We start from the raw sequence: 18,145 nt of genomic DNA, 5'->3' as shown, positions 1-18,145 counted from the left end.
AGTTTATTAAGAATACACGGATGTGGCATAGACGTACAGTTCTGTACCAGCACATGAGGTAGTAACGGGGAATGAGGGTGCTGATAAAATAACATTGCAAAAGGAAATAACAATACCAGTTCCACTAGGAAAAGGAGAAGGTAAAGCAGTAATAAAGAAGAAAGGAATGGAAATATGACAGAAAAGGTGGGGGGAAGATCAGAAAGGACAGGGATTCTCCAAAAATGTAAATTTAATGGGGGTCTAGCGCTACCAAATTGTTTGCTTTACTATTGGTCAGCGTATATTCACAAACTCATATATTGGCTTCAGTCTCCTGAGTTATTATGGTGCAGATTGGAGGCTCAGTCACTCTCTTCATCCTCTCTAACGGCCTTACTCTCCTCCTCTTTACCATTGAATCCCTCTAAGTTTACAAATAGCCCTGTGGATCTTTCCTCCCTTAAGATTTGGTCACAGTTTAGGCGCCACTTTAAATTTGCTTCTCCATCCACCTATACACCTGTTACTAAGAATCATTTGTTCCCTCCATCATTAATAGACACCTCTTTTATGATTTGGTACAGTGCATTAAGGGCATGAAGGGCATTCACGGCCGCCGATAGGGGGGGACAAACGGGTCTGTTGTCCCGGGCCCAGGGTAGGGGGGGGGTCCAGAACTGAAGAAAAAAATAAATAAATAAATATATACTGTATATATATATATATATACACTGGTGACCTGTCCAGGGTGTAACCCCTGCCTCTCACCTGAAATGAGCTGGGATAGGCTCCAGCAGACCCCCGTGACCCCGCAAGGGATAAAGCGGGTATAGATAATGGATGGATGGATGGACTGTATATATATATTTTTTTTAATTTAAATTAAATTAAATTCATTAAATTATGGAATCATTTTTCAAAATGTTTCAAAATATGCCTATTTGTGGATAGAATATGTAGTATTTGAGTTACATAAAAGCTTGTTATTTGTTTTCTTCCTAATTGTCCTTGTGGTCAAGAACCCCCAACACAAAAATGGTTTGGCTGCTGATCAAAATTTGATGTTATCATTTAATTCAACCATTAGAATGGTCAAAATGTCCGGTCAGCACAAGTTCGGTGCTCTGAAAAGAAGAGAAAAGAAGAGAAAAGAAGAGAAAAGAGAAGAAGAGAAGAAGAAAATAGAGGCCTCAGAGATTCTCTACACAAATATTTAAAAAAAGGTGGTGACAGTGAAGCTGGAATTAATAAAGTCAGGGTAGAGCAAGGTAAGAAACAGGTCATCCAACGTTTACCAACCTTGTAACTTAACCTAACTAGCTCTAATGTTAACGTCCATTAGCTTGTATAAAAACCTGAAGAGCAGAGGGAGAGGAAGAGGAGAAGGAGAGATCCGGGCGCAGGGGGGCCCATCTTAGATTATTTTGTCCAGGGCCCCGGCAAGACTGTCAGCTGGCCTGAGGGCATTAAGCACTTCAGGGATCTATATAAGGATGGTGTCTTTTCCACATTTTCAGATCTGAGGTCAAAGTTCAATCTGCCTGCCTCCCATTTGTTTCGCTACTTCCAGCTTCAACACTGCGCCTCTGCTCTGTTTCCATGCTTCCCTTCCCTTCCTGCTAACCAACCGTGGGATGATCTTCTAACAATGAAACTCAGTCAAAAGTCTCTCATATCTAGGATATATGCACTGTGTATGACATTTGATGGTCATTCTGTAGATAAAGCTCGGGAGGGTTGGGGACGGGAGTTGGGCCTGGACTTCACAGGGGAGCTGTGGGATAAAGCTATCCGTAGCATACGATCTAGCACGCCTTGCGCTAGATTTGAACTTATTCAATTCAAGGTGCTGCATAGAGCCCACCTATCAAAATCCCGATTATCTGAAATATATCCCAATGTTGCAGACCTATGCGACAGATGCCAGGGCTCTCCCTGCAATTTAAGTCACATGTTTTTCTCCTGTCCTAGGTTACAGAAATTTTGGAGTGACTATTCTGTGATCATGTCTAAAGTTCTGGGGAAAAATGTTGTTATGACCCCCCTCATAGCAATATGTGGACTCTCTGTTGGCTCCTCACATATCAGCCCCACACAGTCAGAAGTATTGGCTTTCACATCCCTTTTAGCAAGACGTCGTATCTTACTTCTATGGAAATCCCACAAGTCTCCGTCTATTTCTCTTTGGCTTAGTGATGTTATGTTTTTTTCAAATTGGAAAAGGTGAGATACTCAGTAAAAGGCAACTCAGCTAAATTTGTTCATAAATGGAAATCCTTCGTAGATTACTTTAACTCGTTGAAGACTCTCCCCACTGACTGATCCCCCCTTACCTTAAGTTTCTTTTCATTTCTTTTATTTATTTGTTTTTATTATTGTTATTTTTGTTGCATTTTATGTTTTATTTATTATTTCCATTTAATGGGATATCAGTGATGGACATTTGCATTTACCACTGCATTTGTTTTTTGTATGCAACATTTGCTCATCCATTACTTTCCTCCATTGATCCTTTCTTGCTCATCTGTTTATTTATCGTTCAAATCTACAGAGACTCTGTTCCTTAGTTAGGTTTTGTGTGTTTAAAAAAAAAAGGGGACAATGTATAATGTATAATGCGTATCTTTGATTATATGTATCTATGTTATAATTATATGTTGTTTTTTCTAAAAAGATCAATAAAAAAAAAAGAAAGGACAGGGATGTCACAAAAAACAAAAGTCTATCATTACAAAGAATTATACAGAAAGGAACAGAAGGGAGGAAATAATCATAACAAGACTCAGACTGGACCACACAGGATTAAATGACACTTTGTATGACATGGGGAAAAGGGACAGTGATAAGTGTGAGAACTGTGGAGTGAAAGAAAACATTGAACATATTCTAATGTATTGTAACAGGTATGAAATAGAAAGAGAAAAGCTACAGGAAAAAGTGAGAGAGGCAGGACGTGAGTGGAATTAGAGGGGGATCCTGGGAACAGAGGGAGAAAGAGGGGGTTGAAATCACCAGAAAGACTAATTCATTTCTTAAAAGACACTAGTACAGGGGTCGGCAACCCAAAATGTTGAGAGAGCCATATTGGACCAAAAAAACATTTTCATTTCATTTTATTCTTTATTTCATTCAAAAAATAAAACAAATAATTCAATACAAATACAAATACAAATGTTCATAAATTGTGAATGAAAAGGGAGCAGAAAGAATAAGAATCTTATCTAATCTGCCCCTTTTTTCAAGAAATAAAGTGTATAAGCCTTAGAATGAAGGCAGAAGGCGAAATGTCGAGAAAAATCGAAATGTCGAGAAAAAAGTCGAAATGTCGAGGAAAAAGTCGAAATGTCGAGATTAATGTTGAAGTACAATCTCGAGAAAAAAGTTGAAATGTCGAGATTAAAAAGGAAAGGAAAAAGGAAGAAAAAAAGAAAAAAGGTAAAAGAGGAGAAAAAACTAAGAAAAAAGAAGAAAAAAAAGAGGAAAAAAAGGTAAAAGAGGTAAAAAAATAAGAAAAAAAGGAAAAAAAAAAAGGTCAAACCTTTTTGAAAAAGCTCCAGGAGCCACTAGGGCGGCGCTAAAGAGCTCTAGAGCCGCGGGTTTCCGAGCCCTGCTAGGCTGATAAATATTGATAAATATACTGTAAAAATGAATTATACATATATATTCCATTATACATATAATTATGTTATACACTCTTGTACAGTAGGTGACGGTATGCACCTTAAAGTTTGTTGCGATCCGCTAATAAAACAGAGAAGAAGAAGAACCGCCAAAAAACGCAAAGAAAGAACAAGAAGAAGAAGAATGAGGGTCACGTGGGTTCAGACCACGTGTAACGCTTTATTTACAATTTTAAATGACAGTGTGTCGTAACTTTAGTGAATTTCACCTTAACTTTATAGTCATGTTAAGTCACAACAGCGAGAGATGAGCAGGATTAAAGTTACGAAGGAGAACCAGCGGTTTGGGTTCGGATTTTTAGGACGGAACCGAACTTATCGATCATGTGCTGCTGATCAGCAGAACAATCTTCATCATGCTGAGCCGGGGTTTTAGAGCCGTTTCTGCTGTAAAATCAGCAGGAGTCTGGGCTGTTGCACACTCTCTGGATGATACTGGTAATGTGTTACAGTTTCAGGATTTTTGTAAAAAATACCACATTCAATGCAATTTATTTTCCATTTACTATTCATTTTTGTGAATAATTTACCCATCCAAATGATGTCAAATGAGAGTGAACTTTGTAATATTATAAGCCCTCTTGGCTTCCTATTGTTCATTTTTCATTGACTATTTTTTTTTAAATTTTTTATAGCAAAAGGTGCAAATAAAAATAGACACTGATGCTAATAAATAGCCCATATAGGCCCATACACTTATTTAAAATCAAGGTGCAAAATAAAACAAACATCCCCAAAAGCAGTTGGTCCCCGAGTTGCTTCTTGGTTATAATATTGTGATTCAGTGCAATATTTCTGGGGTGAGATGCAGAGCTGCTTCAGTCCAAGGACAGTGAGCTACATTTAACTGTGAAGACAGTTATATTTGGTGTTTTTGTTGAAGACAAGAATTTGGGCTTTGTCCTTAAAAATTTGGTGTTATTGGGATAGTTCTTCATTCACAAATGTAGATATTTTAAGACCAAACCGTGTTTGACCCATTGGAGAAATGAGTTAAAGCTCTTGAGTAAGTCCTTAGGTCTTATAAGATAAGATAAGATAAGATAAGATATCCTTTATTTTGTCCCTCAGTGAGGAAACTTATTTTTGTTGGCAGCAGTACACATAGCACACACATGCAGGGGAGGGGTAAAAGGACTAAAAAGTCAGAAATAAAAATATATATAAAATATATATAATCACAGAAATATGAACAGTATATACAGTTGGTTGAAAGAAAGAGACAGGTGGAGTGTTGTGAGGTAGACTGGCAGATTGGCAGATATTGCACATCTTATATTATTGGAGATTATTAAAGAAAAGAAAGCCCTTAAACTGTTTTCTTTACTTGAAAGATATGATTTAATATGAGATGGCCCTTATGAGTTATTATTTTATTTTATTTTTATTTTATGTCGTACGATAATTAGATTATCAGTGTATATTTTGTAATACTGATGTTGCTCAACCAAAGGCAAAAGTTTATAATTCTGATATGACGTTTATGTGCTTTGTTTTTTTGTATCTATGTTTCAATAAAAAAAACAGCCCGGTTCTGCAGGAGAGGACGCTGCAGCCCGGCGGACCCGGCCCCGGGTCCTGGTTCTGATCCGGACCAGGACCCGGTCCAGACGCTGCACCGCCTCTGCTTGGACCGGTTCTACGTGGCTCCGGGTCCCGGCAGCGCGGCCCGGTTCCGGCGGGGGCTCGGCTGCAGCTACGGGCCGCTGGGCGAGGAGCTGAGGAGGAACCTGCTGGCCCGCTGGTGGAGCTCGGTGACCCGGTCCAGGAACCGGGTGTTCGGGGTCAGTATGGAGGGAGATTTGTCTTAATTATTCAATCAAAAAATATATTTTCAATTAAAAACATTTCACTTCAATCAAAAAAATGATTTCAATCAAAGAAAAAAAGTGTTTGAATGCAAAAAAATATTTGAGACAAAAAAAATGCATTTGAACACTGTTTTTCTTTGATTGGAAATGTTTTCTTTGATAGAAGTGACTTTTTTTCTTTTTAGTTTGAAGCAACTTTTGTGATTGGGCCATATTATGGGTAGGACTTTTGTGTCTATCATTTAATCAAAAAAGAAGTTCTTGCTGGCGACCATAACTTGCTGCTAGCTGGTCAGAAAGACGTGGTTGGTTTAGACACCTGTCACTCAAACATGTCTGACCAATGGCGAAGCACCGTCCACTGAGGGATGTTCGTGTCAAAATAATTCAATCAAAAAAAAGACTTACATTTTTTTCACTTCAAATCAAAAAAAAATATTTAAAAAAATTAAAAAATTGTTCAAATGCAATTTTGGGGTCTCAAATATTTTTTTGCATTCAAACACATTTTTTATTGAAAATATTTTTTTCTTTTTGAAACAACTTCTTTTTTGATTAAATGATAAAGACACAAATGTCCTACTACCCATAATCAAAATCAAAAAAAGTTGCTTCAAACAAAAAAAACTTCACTTCTATCAAAGAAAACATTTCCAATCAAAGAAAAACAGTGTTCGAATGCATTTTTTGAGTGTTAAATATTTGTTTTCCTTCAATCACTTTTTTTCTTTGATTGAAATTTTTTTTTTTTGATTTTAAGTGAATTTTTTTATTTTTGGATTGAATAATTAAGACACAAATCTCCCTCCATAGGTCAGCAGCAGCCTGAGCGGCCCGGCCGGACCGGAGGTTCAGGTCCGGGTCGTGGAGTCCGGGCGGCTGCAGCAGATCCTGGACCAGCAGGATCTGAGCAGGGAGCAGCTGATCCGGGAGGTCAGAGCGCTGCTGGACCGGTCCGGACCGGCCAGAACCAGCCTGCTCCCAGGTGAAATAAAACACTCACATCACTGCACTGGAAGAAATAACATTTAATCCTGAGGAAAAAGGGTTTTCAGAAACCTAAAACAAACATTTGGGGATTTTTTTATTTTCATTTCTACAAAAAAGTCAGAATTCTGCCCTTTTTTTAATTAGAATTTAAAAAAAAAAAAAAAAAAAAAAAAAAAACTCCCTAAAAGATGTTTTTTAGGCTTCAGAATTCTGAGATTAAAGTCAGAATTCTGACCTTTTTGTTTTGTTTTTGGTTTTTGAAAAAAGCCAGAATTCTGAATTCAGAATTATTACTTTTTTTTTTTTTTAGAAAAGGAAAAAAAATCCTCCCATCCTTTTTTTGTTTTTGTTTTCTGGTTTTTGTTTTTTCTGAAAAAAATCTGAATTCTGTTTTTAATCTCAGGATGAATTTTTTTCTCAAAATTCTGAGTCTGACTTTTTTCAGAAACCAAAAACAAAATTTAGGGAGAATTTTTTTTTCTTCGTTTCTAAAAAAAAGAGTTTAAAGTCAGAATTATGACTTTTTCTTTTAGAAATGAAAAAGAAAATCTTTCTCAAACAACATTTTTTTAGGCTTCTGAAAAACTAAAGTCTGAGATTAAATTCAGATTTCTGACCATAATCTCAGATTTCTGACTTTTTTTCTCCAAATTCTGGGATTAAAGTCAGAATTCTGATTTTTTTTTTTCTTTTTTTTTTTTATATATAGATACGAAAAAAAAATCCTTCCTAAAAATGTTTTTTTAGGCTTCTGAAAAAAGTAAGAATTATAACTTTAATCTCAGAGTTCAATGTTTTTTCTTCAGTGGCCCTGATCCTCTTCCGTACCTGCTTGTTGGACCATAATAATAGAAACATTTAGTCACCTGAAAGAACAAAGTAAACCTTATTCAGTTATGGGAAATGCAAACGTCCCCTTTACTGACGGACTACTTTAAACCAGGTCCGGTTTAAAAGAACCCACTTTACTGATTCTTCTGAAACCCGGTATATTATATTGTGACGTGGGTTTTCTTCCAGGGGCTCTGCAGCAGTTCGTCCCGTCTCTGGAGCTGGTGGGCAGGAAGCTGCCGTTCGGCCTGGCCGAGACCGGTCTGTGTTTCCGGCCTCCGGACGCCTCTGGTTGGTGAGGCATCAGTAGATGGGATGTTTTTTTGGATAATTGGGATCCAGTAATCTTCCATTTGTTTATCTCTCTGATGCATATGCAGGTTTTCTCAGGTTAGACATGTTTAGGGGGGAATTTAAGGTCCATATTTGCAGGCTGTTGCATCTCATGGAAGAAGACTCTTTTAAAACAACCCAATTCCTTCAACCACAAGACCACTGGATTTGTCCAAGTGTTATTGGCGGCAAATTAAGTTTAATTCCTCTTTAATTCAGAATTAAAATTAAATCAAATTTAAAATGAGTAAAAGTTACCATGTAAACACCTAATTCCGAATGAAAATGGCCATTCCGAATTAAACTTAATTCCGAAGTAAGTGGCTGGTTTATTCTGATTTTAAATCCAAATAGAATAATTCCACGATCATGTATAAACTCATTCCTCTTTTTTTTTTTTTAAACTTTTTTTTTCTTAGTTTTATAATACAGAATTTTATGTGCTGAAAAAAAAAACATGACAGAAATCAAACAGCACAGAACATACAGGTCACCGAAGGGGGTGTATTATGGTGTATCAAAAAAAAAAAAAAAAAACAGATATTGCTCTCGGTAATAAAGGGTTACTATAGTTCCTGGGTGTGAGAGGAGAGGGCAGCCAGCCCTGGGTGCGAGTCCCTCCAGTGTACAGTAAGTCCATCCAATATGCAGAGTAGGGAAGGTGTCTTGTCAGAAAAATCCGTATGGTAAAAAACAGTCAGGGGAACAAAGTTGATAAAACAATCGTGGGTAATAATATCAACAAGGAAATTTCCAATGCCGATGTGATTTCCGATCAGTCCAAGATATTAAGTAACAATAAACATCCATCATAGTATACAAATTAAACAAATTAAACACTGGGGTAGTTGCTCTATAACGGTCTCTCACCCATATACTTTAGCCATTTCCCCCAATATTTCTGGGCCTCATCACTACATAGTCGTAGGGAGAAGGTCAGCAATTCCATTTCACGTATTTCCTCCACAGTGGCTATCCACTCTCTCACTGTCGGCGGCTCCCTCTTAAACCACTTCCTTGTTAGTGACTTTTTGCTGGCTATAAGCAATATTTTCAAAAGGTATACATCCTGGGGATTGAGATCAGTTGGTAAATTACACAGATAAACAGATTTCAAGCTATACTCAATTCCAAAGCCAAGAATTGATTTTATCTCTCTGGCTACATCCAGCCAGTAAGGTTGGATCACTGGGCAACACCAAAAGATATGACAGTGGTCAGCCATTGAATTATTGCATTGTCTCCAACAGTATCCAGATTCAGTTCTGCCACCTTGTAGATATGTCCTTCTCGGGGTTATGAAATACCTGATTATGTTCTTCCATGCAAATTCCCTCCACTGCCCTGAACTGGTAGTGGAGGAGTTAATTCGACATATATTCAACCATTCGCCTTCAAACTCATTCCTCTTTAAATTAATTCCGGTCTTTCTTTCTGCTCGTTCCCTCGCCCGTCTGTCTCCATGACGCTTTTATTCCACGCTGGGCTGGTTTTCCAAACAAAGTTTCAAGATGCAGCAGCAGTAAACGCTGGTCAAGAGCAGAGACCATTTATTTAATAAATAGCTTGGAGGACCTGGAAATAATTAAAAGATGGCAAAAAACAAAAACTGGAGTTTTGCAACTATGCCAGGAATTACTGAGGTTCAATTCAGATCATACACTGATATCATGTGATGAAAAGAAAAGAGCTGGTTGCATTATGTTCGGTACATGTGATTAGAAAAAGAATGATTTAAATGTTTTTGTTGCATCATGCACCTGTAAATAATATTTTCATGGTTCTGTTTCAGCTCCGCTGAGTTCACTGAGACGTCTCTGGTCTGGTTCTGCTCCCCGCGAACGTCGTCCCAGTGGCTGGACCACTGGACACAACAACGGCTAAAGTGGTGGCGCAAAGTGAGTATGGGAAACGGCGTCGTACCAAACCGCTCAGCCGAAACCAAACGGGGAATCAGGATCAAACCCGGAAACGCTAACATGGACACAAAGGGTGTTTTGAATAAGTTGAAGCTAAATTATTAAAATCATTTATTGTTTAGTTGCCACAGATGAACAAGAGATAACGATCCTACAGGCTTATTAAGATTGTTTTAGTGTTTTTCTACCACTAATATATTATTATCTGAATCTCAGGCTAGTTTTAGGAAAATTCACAAACCAAAAACTGCAGCTTACGGGTATTTAAATATGGTAATTTTATTGTGTAGTTTGCTCCTTTTATCAGTTTTTGTAAATGCTTGAAGCAAAAACTGATAAATGTGAGGTTCTCAGGTCTGAAAATCTGGTTTGAGACCAGGAGGAACCTCCTGAAACCTCCTAGCTGTGACGCGGAGTTCTCCAGGGTTCCACTCCGGGGCCTCCTCGTTTTATATTATACACATTTGATCAAGTTTGTTGGTACCGTTCCATAAAACAAAGAAAACGACAAAACTTTTAAACTGACAAATGTCATTATAAATAATAATGAACTGAAAATCAACTAATGAGATTCAAAAGAATAGTTTACAAACGCAAAGGAAAGAGACTGGCCGTACAGATTATTGTGACTTCTGGTAAAGATCCATGAGGACCAGAACTCCTGTAGTGTCTACAGGTGGACTAGTGTCCACTAGGGCTGCAACTAACCACTATTTTAATAGTCCACTAGTCACCGACTATTGAAACGATTAATCGACTAATCGGATAATTAGTAATTTTTTCTTAAATTTAGTATGTTGCTTTAATTATGTGGCAATTGATAATAAACACGAGAAAGATGGCTACTTCAATGAAAAATAGATATTTTATTCAACTTTGTTCATACAAAAAGTAAATAAAATGTCCTATCTAAAACCAAGGACAGGCACAGTGATCAGTCAGTATAGACATAAATCCATAAATAAATAAACCTCTGTCCATTATTTAAAATTTTTTAAGGACAGGCAGTTGGGTTATATATAACATAAATTATAAAATAAAATAAAACGTCTCGTATTTTTTCTCCATCAAGTGGGTAAATGGGTTCTGGATGGCAGGACGTTCTCTGGGTTGAACTGGTGCATCATTTGTTGAAACCGTCACCATCAACCATGGAGAGCTGCTCATATCACAGATCAGTATTGATCAGTGAGGGCAGTCGTCTGGTGCAGGGACACGTCTGCTTCTTCTGCAGAAAGGGGTCCATGGTGGCTCTTCATCTTCGGACTGCATGCATTTAATTTAAAATACTTTTGTCAGGCACAGTCAGGCATAACGTTAAAGCTCTTTTAAAGCCAAAATAGGCTTAATATCTTACCAAGGCAAGTCCGTTTCATTCAACTGTCCGACGTGCTTCCTCTTCAAATGCTCGTGCGTCACCAACGTGCTCCCGTGATAAGCAAGGTCTGCTTTGCAAACCTTGCAAGTCAACTTTTTATTTACCGTATCGAGGCTAAAAGGCTGTACAGGACGCCGTCATTTTTGTTTAACCGCTACCGCTCGGCTGAGATTGTATCGAAGTGAGACGCCTCACTCCATTGGAAAACACGTCTCTGAGAGGACACTAATAACTGGTCCATGAAGAAAGCTGTGAAAGTAAATATTAAATCGAGGTCCATCACTTTTGTTCAGGTTTGTGTCATTCGGTTGTTTATTTTTATGATTTACGTTGAACCACAAATCAACAAGTCAGTTTTCAGTAAATTGTTTATCATCAATTTAAAGATCTTTAGGTGACTATTGTGGGTTTTTCTCTCTTTAATGGAAGAATACCAACACATTTATCCACGTGGATAATAATATTAATAGTCTTGATCATAATGCTGCAGTTTGAAGCTGCTACTGTCGTCTGATTGATGTTATTTACATCAACGAAATAAGTTGGTGGTGGATACGTACACTGCAAAAACTCAAAATCTTACCAGGAATATTTGTCTTATTTCTAGTTAAAATGTCTCATTTTTAGTCAAAAAATCTCATTACACTTAAAACAAGAGTCATTACCAGAAAAATAACTTATTTGACAATTTTCACCTTTTTCAAGTAAATTTTCACTTGAAATAAGTAGAAAAATCTGCCAGTGGGACGAGATTTATCTTCTCATTACAAGCAAAAAAATCTTGTTCCACTGGCAGATTTTTCTACTTATTTTAAGTGAAAATCTACTTGAAACAGGTGAAAACTGTTGTTTTTTTCCAGTGATGAGTCTTGTTTTAAGTGTAATGGGATTTTTTTTTTACTAAAAATGAGACATTTTAACTAGAAATAAGACAAATATTCTTAAGATTTTGAGTTTTTGCAGTGTAGAGTATATCAGTAACCAACGTCTTCCCACCCGCCCAGTTCGCCCTGAGCCCGTCCGGGTTCATCAGCAGCGAGGTCTCGGAGGACGAGCTGGAAGAGCCGGCGTCTCGCGGGGTCAGGATCTCTTACGATTTTCCTTGGGGACGCGAGTCCCTGGAGACGCTGTGGAGTCGAGGCAGCGCCGAGCTGCTGCAGACTCACAACGGAGTCCAGTCCAAGCTGCAGGTGAGTCTGCTACCGCCGTCTCCGCTGCTCCTGAATCAATCAGAGAAAACTGACAAAGGTTTCTGAAGACAAAGGAGAAACATCTTCAGAAAGCAAGAGAAGGAGGTCCTTTGTCGAGCTTTAGAGAGTTGAGATGCAAGCCCAACCCCTAATTTACCTACACGATAACACACCACACCGTCACCACACTGCACCCTTCACTGTCTACGTTTCCATGCAGTCAAAATTCAGGTTAAGGTCAATATTCCAGTTACTGAATTGGGAATAATAATAATAATGATAATAATAATAATAATACATTGGGAATAATCTGTTTCCATGCGTGAGCAAACAGGGTTATCCCTGTATACATTAATTAGTAATTTTAATCATTTGGGATATTTCCATCAAACCAGCGACGCATGGAGAACGTCATGACGCAATTCCCCTCATTTCTGCTTCTTCTTCCTGTATCCAAATCCAAAACAACAGCAATAACAGCAGCACGGAGGATAATCAACAGCCCAGTACAATTCATTTTGTTTCTCGGACCTGCGTCAGCGTCTTCCAGCAGAGCTTGATCTGGTCTGGCGTTCGTACAAATCCTGCTTCGCGCAACTTTTCTCTCACCTTCTTGTAAATCTTCTATCCCGGTACTTTCTACCGTCTACAAATGCAGAAATGTTCATATATTTCATTACATTTATGAAGTGATTAGTCTCCTCCTGGTCTTGCGTTTCTCCGTGTTTATAAGAACTTCCTGGACTCAAAAGACCAAGATTCCTTGCGAAAAGAACATGTGCAGAAAACAAATTCCTGTTCCGTTTGATGGGGAAATCCCGTTATGCGAATACATGACCAAATATTCGGGTTAGAAAAGGAGGAACCCAGGGGTCATTTTTGGGTTTTTAAAAACAGGAGACTGAACCCCAGGTCGTCTCCAGAGAAATGGGGGGTTCCTGTCAGGAGGGGGCGACATAAAACCTCCCTGTAGTCAACATCTGTGACCCCTTGAAAGAAGGGAAAAGCTGAAAGAAGTTTCTGTTCCTGTCGTCTACATCTCGTTTTCTCTGATTTACGGTTTTGAGATTTAGGACTGTCTTCCGTCTCTCACGTGCTCCATCATCTGCGTTTCCTCCATGTGTTTCAGTGTCGAGACGGCAGGAAGACGGTTCCTCACGTGATCTCTGTCAGCGGGAACATGGACCGAGGAGCCACGGCGTTCCTGTCCAACTCCCTCCAGCAGCTCAGTAAAGAAGACGGCAAGAAGAGGCTGCAGCACAGAAAGGTGACGGCGCTCGTTTTAAAAAGGCCTGTTTCCGTGAGCTGGGGGGTCGGAGAGAATCAAGACCGAGACTAGTTCAGCTCCAGACCGAGACCAAAAACAAACCTAGTAATGTCCTGATCCTGCGTGATTGTATTCCATCATCCTGGTTCTAGTTTCCATATGAGCTTGTTTTCAACTGCAGCTCAATAACACAGAGAAGTGGATGATGATGTTGAACTCACTATAAATGTTTCCATCCATCAGCTGAGATCAAATTAGGGCTGCAGATATTGAATATTTTGGTGATCAATTCTATGAAATATTCCATCAATTAATTTGATAAAGCTTACTTTTGCTGTATTAAAGCCCAATTATAAATATACAATAGAAAACAAGACAGATTACTTGATTTAAAAAACAACCAATTTGTTTTTTTTAGAGAATAATTTACATTTATTTACCGGTACATATTATGCAAACTAGTAAACTGTTTGTTACATTTTCCAATAAAGATATATATACAATTGTTTTAAACATAACATTTCCTGAAACATAAAAAAACCTTATGTTTTTCTAAGTATCAAAAATAAAAAAAATTCTGAAACACTGCTTTTAAATTGTGCAATTTCACATTCAGAACCAACACGTTTCAACAGAGATGCTTGGCTGTGGACCGGGGCCTTTTTTATTATTTTTATATATTTTTGTATTTATTTTTAATTTGAAATAATCCCACACCTTCGACATCTTCAAATATGTGTGGCGACTGCACTACCGCTATTTCTACACTATTGGAGGATTGACTCCAGTGCTTTTAAGGATTGACACGACGACTAACTAGTCCCAAAGTCCTCTAGCAGAATAACCAGCTCCAACACCCCCCTCCACCTCAGAAAAGTCAGGAATAGTAAATGTTACTGATTTTAATTGGACCGAATTTGGAGATGAAACCTGAATTTTAAATATTAAAGATTGAAATTACATTATTTACCATTATAGTAATCAGATTACACCGTATATCAGTATCACTGAAATGGACCTGATGCTTAATCAATCACAACAATATGCAAATATTATTCATATATGTATTCAAACAAGGCCATTATAAACACAAAACTGTAATTGAATACAGACACATGCAGATGCACCAAAACATTAAATCAAATGCAAAATACAAATACAGGTCTGTCTCAGAAAATTAGAATATTGTGATAAAGTTCTTTATTTTCTGTAATGCAAAAAGGTCATACATTCTGGATTCATTACAAATCAACTGAAATATTACAATCCTTTTATTATTTTAATATTGCTGATCATGGCTTACAGCTTAAGAAAACTCAAATATCCTATCTAAAAAAATGTGAATATTCTGGGAATCTTAATCTTAAACTGTAAACCATAATCAACAATATTAAAATAATAAAAGGCTTGAAATATTTCAGTTGATTTGTAATGAATCCAGAATGTATGACATTTTTGTTTTTTTAATTGCATTACAGAAAATAAAGAACTTTATCACAATATTAAAATTTTCTGAGACAGTCCTGTAGTTTACAAAACTGTACATTAACCAGAGGAAGAACTGCTGATACCAGATTCTGTCACCTTGGTGTGCAACGGACTCTCAATGATCCGAGTCTGAGACCTGGAGACCCGAGACCAAGACCAGACCACAGAAAAGTGGTCTGGAGAACCACAAGTTCACCCTGAACCCCCGCCAGTGGAAGCACGGCCTCGTCTGACACTTACCGACTTCTTTTTAGTGACTTTTCCTGAGTTTTGACTCTTTGATTTCAGGTGCTGAAGTTGCATCCGGTGTTGGCGCCGGTCAAGGTGGCGCTGGACATCGGGAGGGGAGGCACCGTGGAGCTGAGGCAGGTGAGACACGGGGAGCTCCTCCCTGCAGGGATTCACCTGGTTCAAACAGCCAACTCCCGCAGCAGAAATAAACAGTTTCAAGCAGGGGTCTTCAACCGGGGGTCCGCAACCCCTAGGGGGGCCGCGGGCGGAGGTACTGCAGGGGGTCCTCCAACTTTGACCTAATTTTAACCAAAATAATTTGAGTTAAAAAAAAACAAAAAAAACCTACCCTTTTCACAAAAAAAAGAGTTAGCTTTTAAAAACGAGTGCATTTAGGATTTAGATAATGAAACAAAATGCATAAAAAAATCTGGCTGGGCTGTGCCCACCCAAACGTGGGGGGGGCTTAGAGGAGGTGCCACTTTCAAATCTTGCTAGCTCTCAAACATTGCATACTATAACTTTAACTATGGGCAACATGCGATCACGATTTAAAAAAATTAATCGTTTGACAGCCCTAATAAATATATATATATATATATATATATATATATATATATATATATATATATATATATATATATATATATATATATATATATGATTGAGAAAACTCCATTTACAGGCGATAATAATCTACTTTTGACAATAACTATTTAGTCTACAACTCTACATAAATGATTCCCCTGACGTGAGTCATGTGACTAATGTCAACTTTAGAGCGGAAAAATGAGCTAGCTAGCTGTTTAAGAAAAAAAAATGTGTTGCTAAATTGACTTGGCTATTTCATATTTAACGCTAGTTCAACCTGAAGAATAAATTAGTGACAATAACGAAGCCTAAAGCTGGAGATTGTAACGTTCCAGCTCGGCCTAACGTTACTCCTTCCATGTCTGACGAGGCCAAAGTTTCATCAACCGTAAACACATGTAGCTAATAACCCAGTCAGGAATTGGTTAATAAGGTGATATAAGCAGAATAAAACACATTCAAAAGTTATTATAAGCCAGACTTAAAACCTGACACATTAAAAAAAGGGGAAAAAATAAGAATTCCAAGTGGGTTTTTCCCTGCTCCGTTGTTTCTCTCATCCAAGGGCTAAAAAAGGTTGAAGACTCCTGGTTTAAAGTGTTTCTCTCCGTGGATATTCCACTGAGTGTGGGTTTAATGGGACCAGTAAAGGTTTGAGTGTGTTTCCCAGGTCTGCGACGGCCTCCTGCAGGAGTTCCTGGAGGCAGAGATCTTTGCATGGCCCGGATATCTGGAAACTCTGCCCACATCAGCGGAGCAGCTGAACGCCAAGTAAGCTCCTCACTGGCCACGGTTACATGATGTTTTTTTAATTTGGAATTAATTATTCCAAATTAAATAATTTTCCTTCGAGTTTACATGGAAATAGTAATTCTGAATTGAGGTTTAAATGGAAAACAGGTTTGATGGTCTTTCTCCAATTCCTCTCCAGGTCTGGGGGTTGGGAAGGTTCTGATTGGATAGGGGGGGGACCGGAAGTTAAACTACCGGAAGAAAAACTAACTTAGCCGCTACAACTTTGAAAAGCTCACTATTCTTATGTTTCCTGTTTCCATCTGTTCTTTTAATTATTTCCAGGTCCTCCAAGCTATTTATTAAATAAATAATCTCTGCTCTTGACCAGCGTTTACTGCGTGCTGCATCTTGAAACTTTGTTTGGAAAACCAGCCCAGCGTGGAATATAAGCGTCATGGAGACAGACGGGCGAGGGAACGAGCAGAAAGAAAGACCGGAATTAATTTAAGGCAGAATGAGTGGATACATGATCGAGGAATTATTCTATTCGGATTTAAAATCGGAATAAACCAGCCTTCGGAATTAAGTTTAATTCTGAATGGCCATTTTCATTCAGAATTAGGTGTTTACATGGTCATTTTTACTCATTTTAAATCAGATTTAATTTTAATTCTGAATTAAAGAGGAATTAAACTTCCCATGTAAATGCACTGAGTGTGTCGACGCCGGCTGAGCTGTGAACCATGTGCACCGTTCCCGCCGCGGCCTCACCCGTGTTTCTGACCGTCCCTCCCGCAGGTACGATGAGATGGGCGTTCTCTTCAGCGCCGTGGTCGGAGAGAACACGCTGGAGAGCGGCCTCCTGCAGCTGCGCAGCAGAGACACCACCATCAAGGAGACCATGCACATCTCAGAGCTCAAGAACTTCCTGGCCAGATACATTTCTGCAGCCGACAACATCTGAGTGGAGGATTTATCCGGGAATCTGAGGAGACGCTCCTCCGGACGGAGCTTTGCTTCAAACTAATCTCCCCGAACTCAATCAGAACTGTAGACTTTTATTTATGTTCTCGTCTGTGTTTGGAATAAAAACGTGCACACAGCTTGTGTTTTTCACTGTTTATTATCACGTGAAAACCCATCCGAAGACCCGTTAGCCCCCTTATTCACCTGAGAAATTTAGAAATGACAACAAAATTAAATAATCACTGAGAATCAGAATCAGCTTTATTGGCCAAGTTTGAACATGCCAGACAGGGAATTTGACTCCAGTTGTTTCGCTCACTGAACCTAGTAAATATTTTTAATTTAAATAGTAGCAAACAGTAAATAAAAAAATGTGACTCTTATTAACATATTTACAATTTTTTTTTTAAAAAGTGAAAGGTGCAGCAGTATGAGGTAGTAATGCTTATTGAAAAGTGCGTTGTTACAGTGTATGATTGTGTTTATTATTATTAGAATAGAATACTTTATTGTCAATATACCTGGGTACAGTGAGATTAAAAGCAGCATCACCTTTTCAGTGCAAGACAGTGCAAACAATAAGAAATATAAGAGTATAAGAAATATAAATAATATAATAATATAATAATATAAAAAAGGTTAAGGTGCATTTGAATAGTGAAATCAAGACCCAAGATCCTATTTACAGATAATAACATATAGTTACACATGTGGAATATTGCACAGATAGTCCGGGAAAAAGTATTGCACGGT

The 18,145-nt window shown here is 38.2% G+C and overlaps 1 protein-coding gene across 1 annotated transcript; it reads left to right on the top strand.

The window, feature by feature from the left end:
- The first annotated feature begins 3,802 nt into the window (after positions 1-3,802).
- LOC133450192 (DNA polymerase subunit gamma-2, mitochondrial-like) lies at positions 3,803-17,518 on the top strand. Its single transcript, XM_061728826.1, has 10 exons — positions 3,803-4,100; positions 5,190-5,446; positions 6,287-6,458; positions 7,484-7,589; positions 9,420-9,525; positions 11,929-12,114; positions 13,244-13,381; positions 15,158-15,238; positions 16,362-16,462; positions 17,225-17,518. Exons 1-10 carry the CDS (start codon positions 4,019-4,021, stop codon positions 17,388-17,390), a joined length of 1,395 nt encoding a protein of 464 aa, XP_061584810.1. The 5' UTR covers positions 3,803-4,018; the 3' UTR covers positions 17,391-17,518.
- Positions 17,519-18,145: the final 627 nt, after the last annotated feature.

Source organism: Cololabis saira, chromosome 1 (genome assembly GCF_033807715.1).
Source record: "Cololabis saira isolate AMF1-May2022 chromosome 1, fColSai1.1, whole genome shotgun sequence".
In the NCBI taxonomy this organism is placed as follows: Eukaryota; Metazoa; Chordata; class Actinopteri; order Beloniformes; family Belonidae; genus Cololabis; species Cololabis saira.
This window is presented reverse-complemented; position numbering and strand designations above follow the sequence as displayed.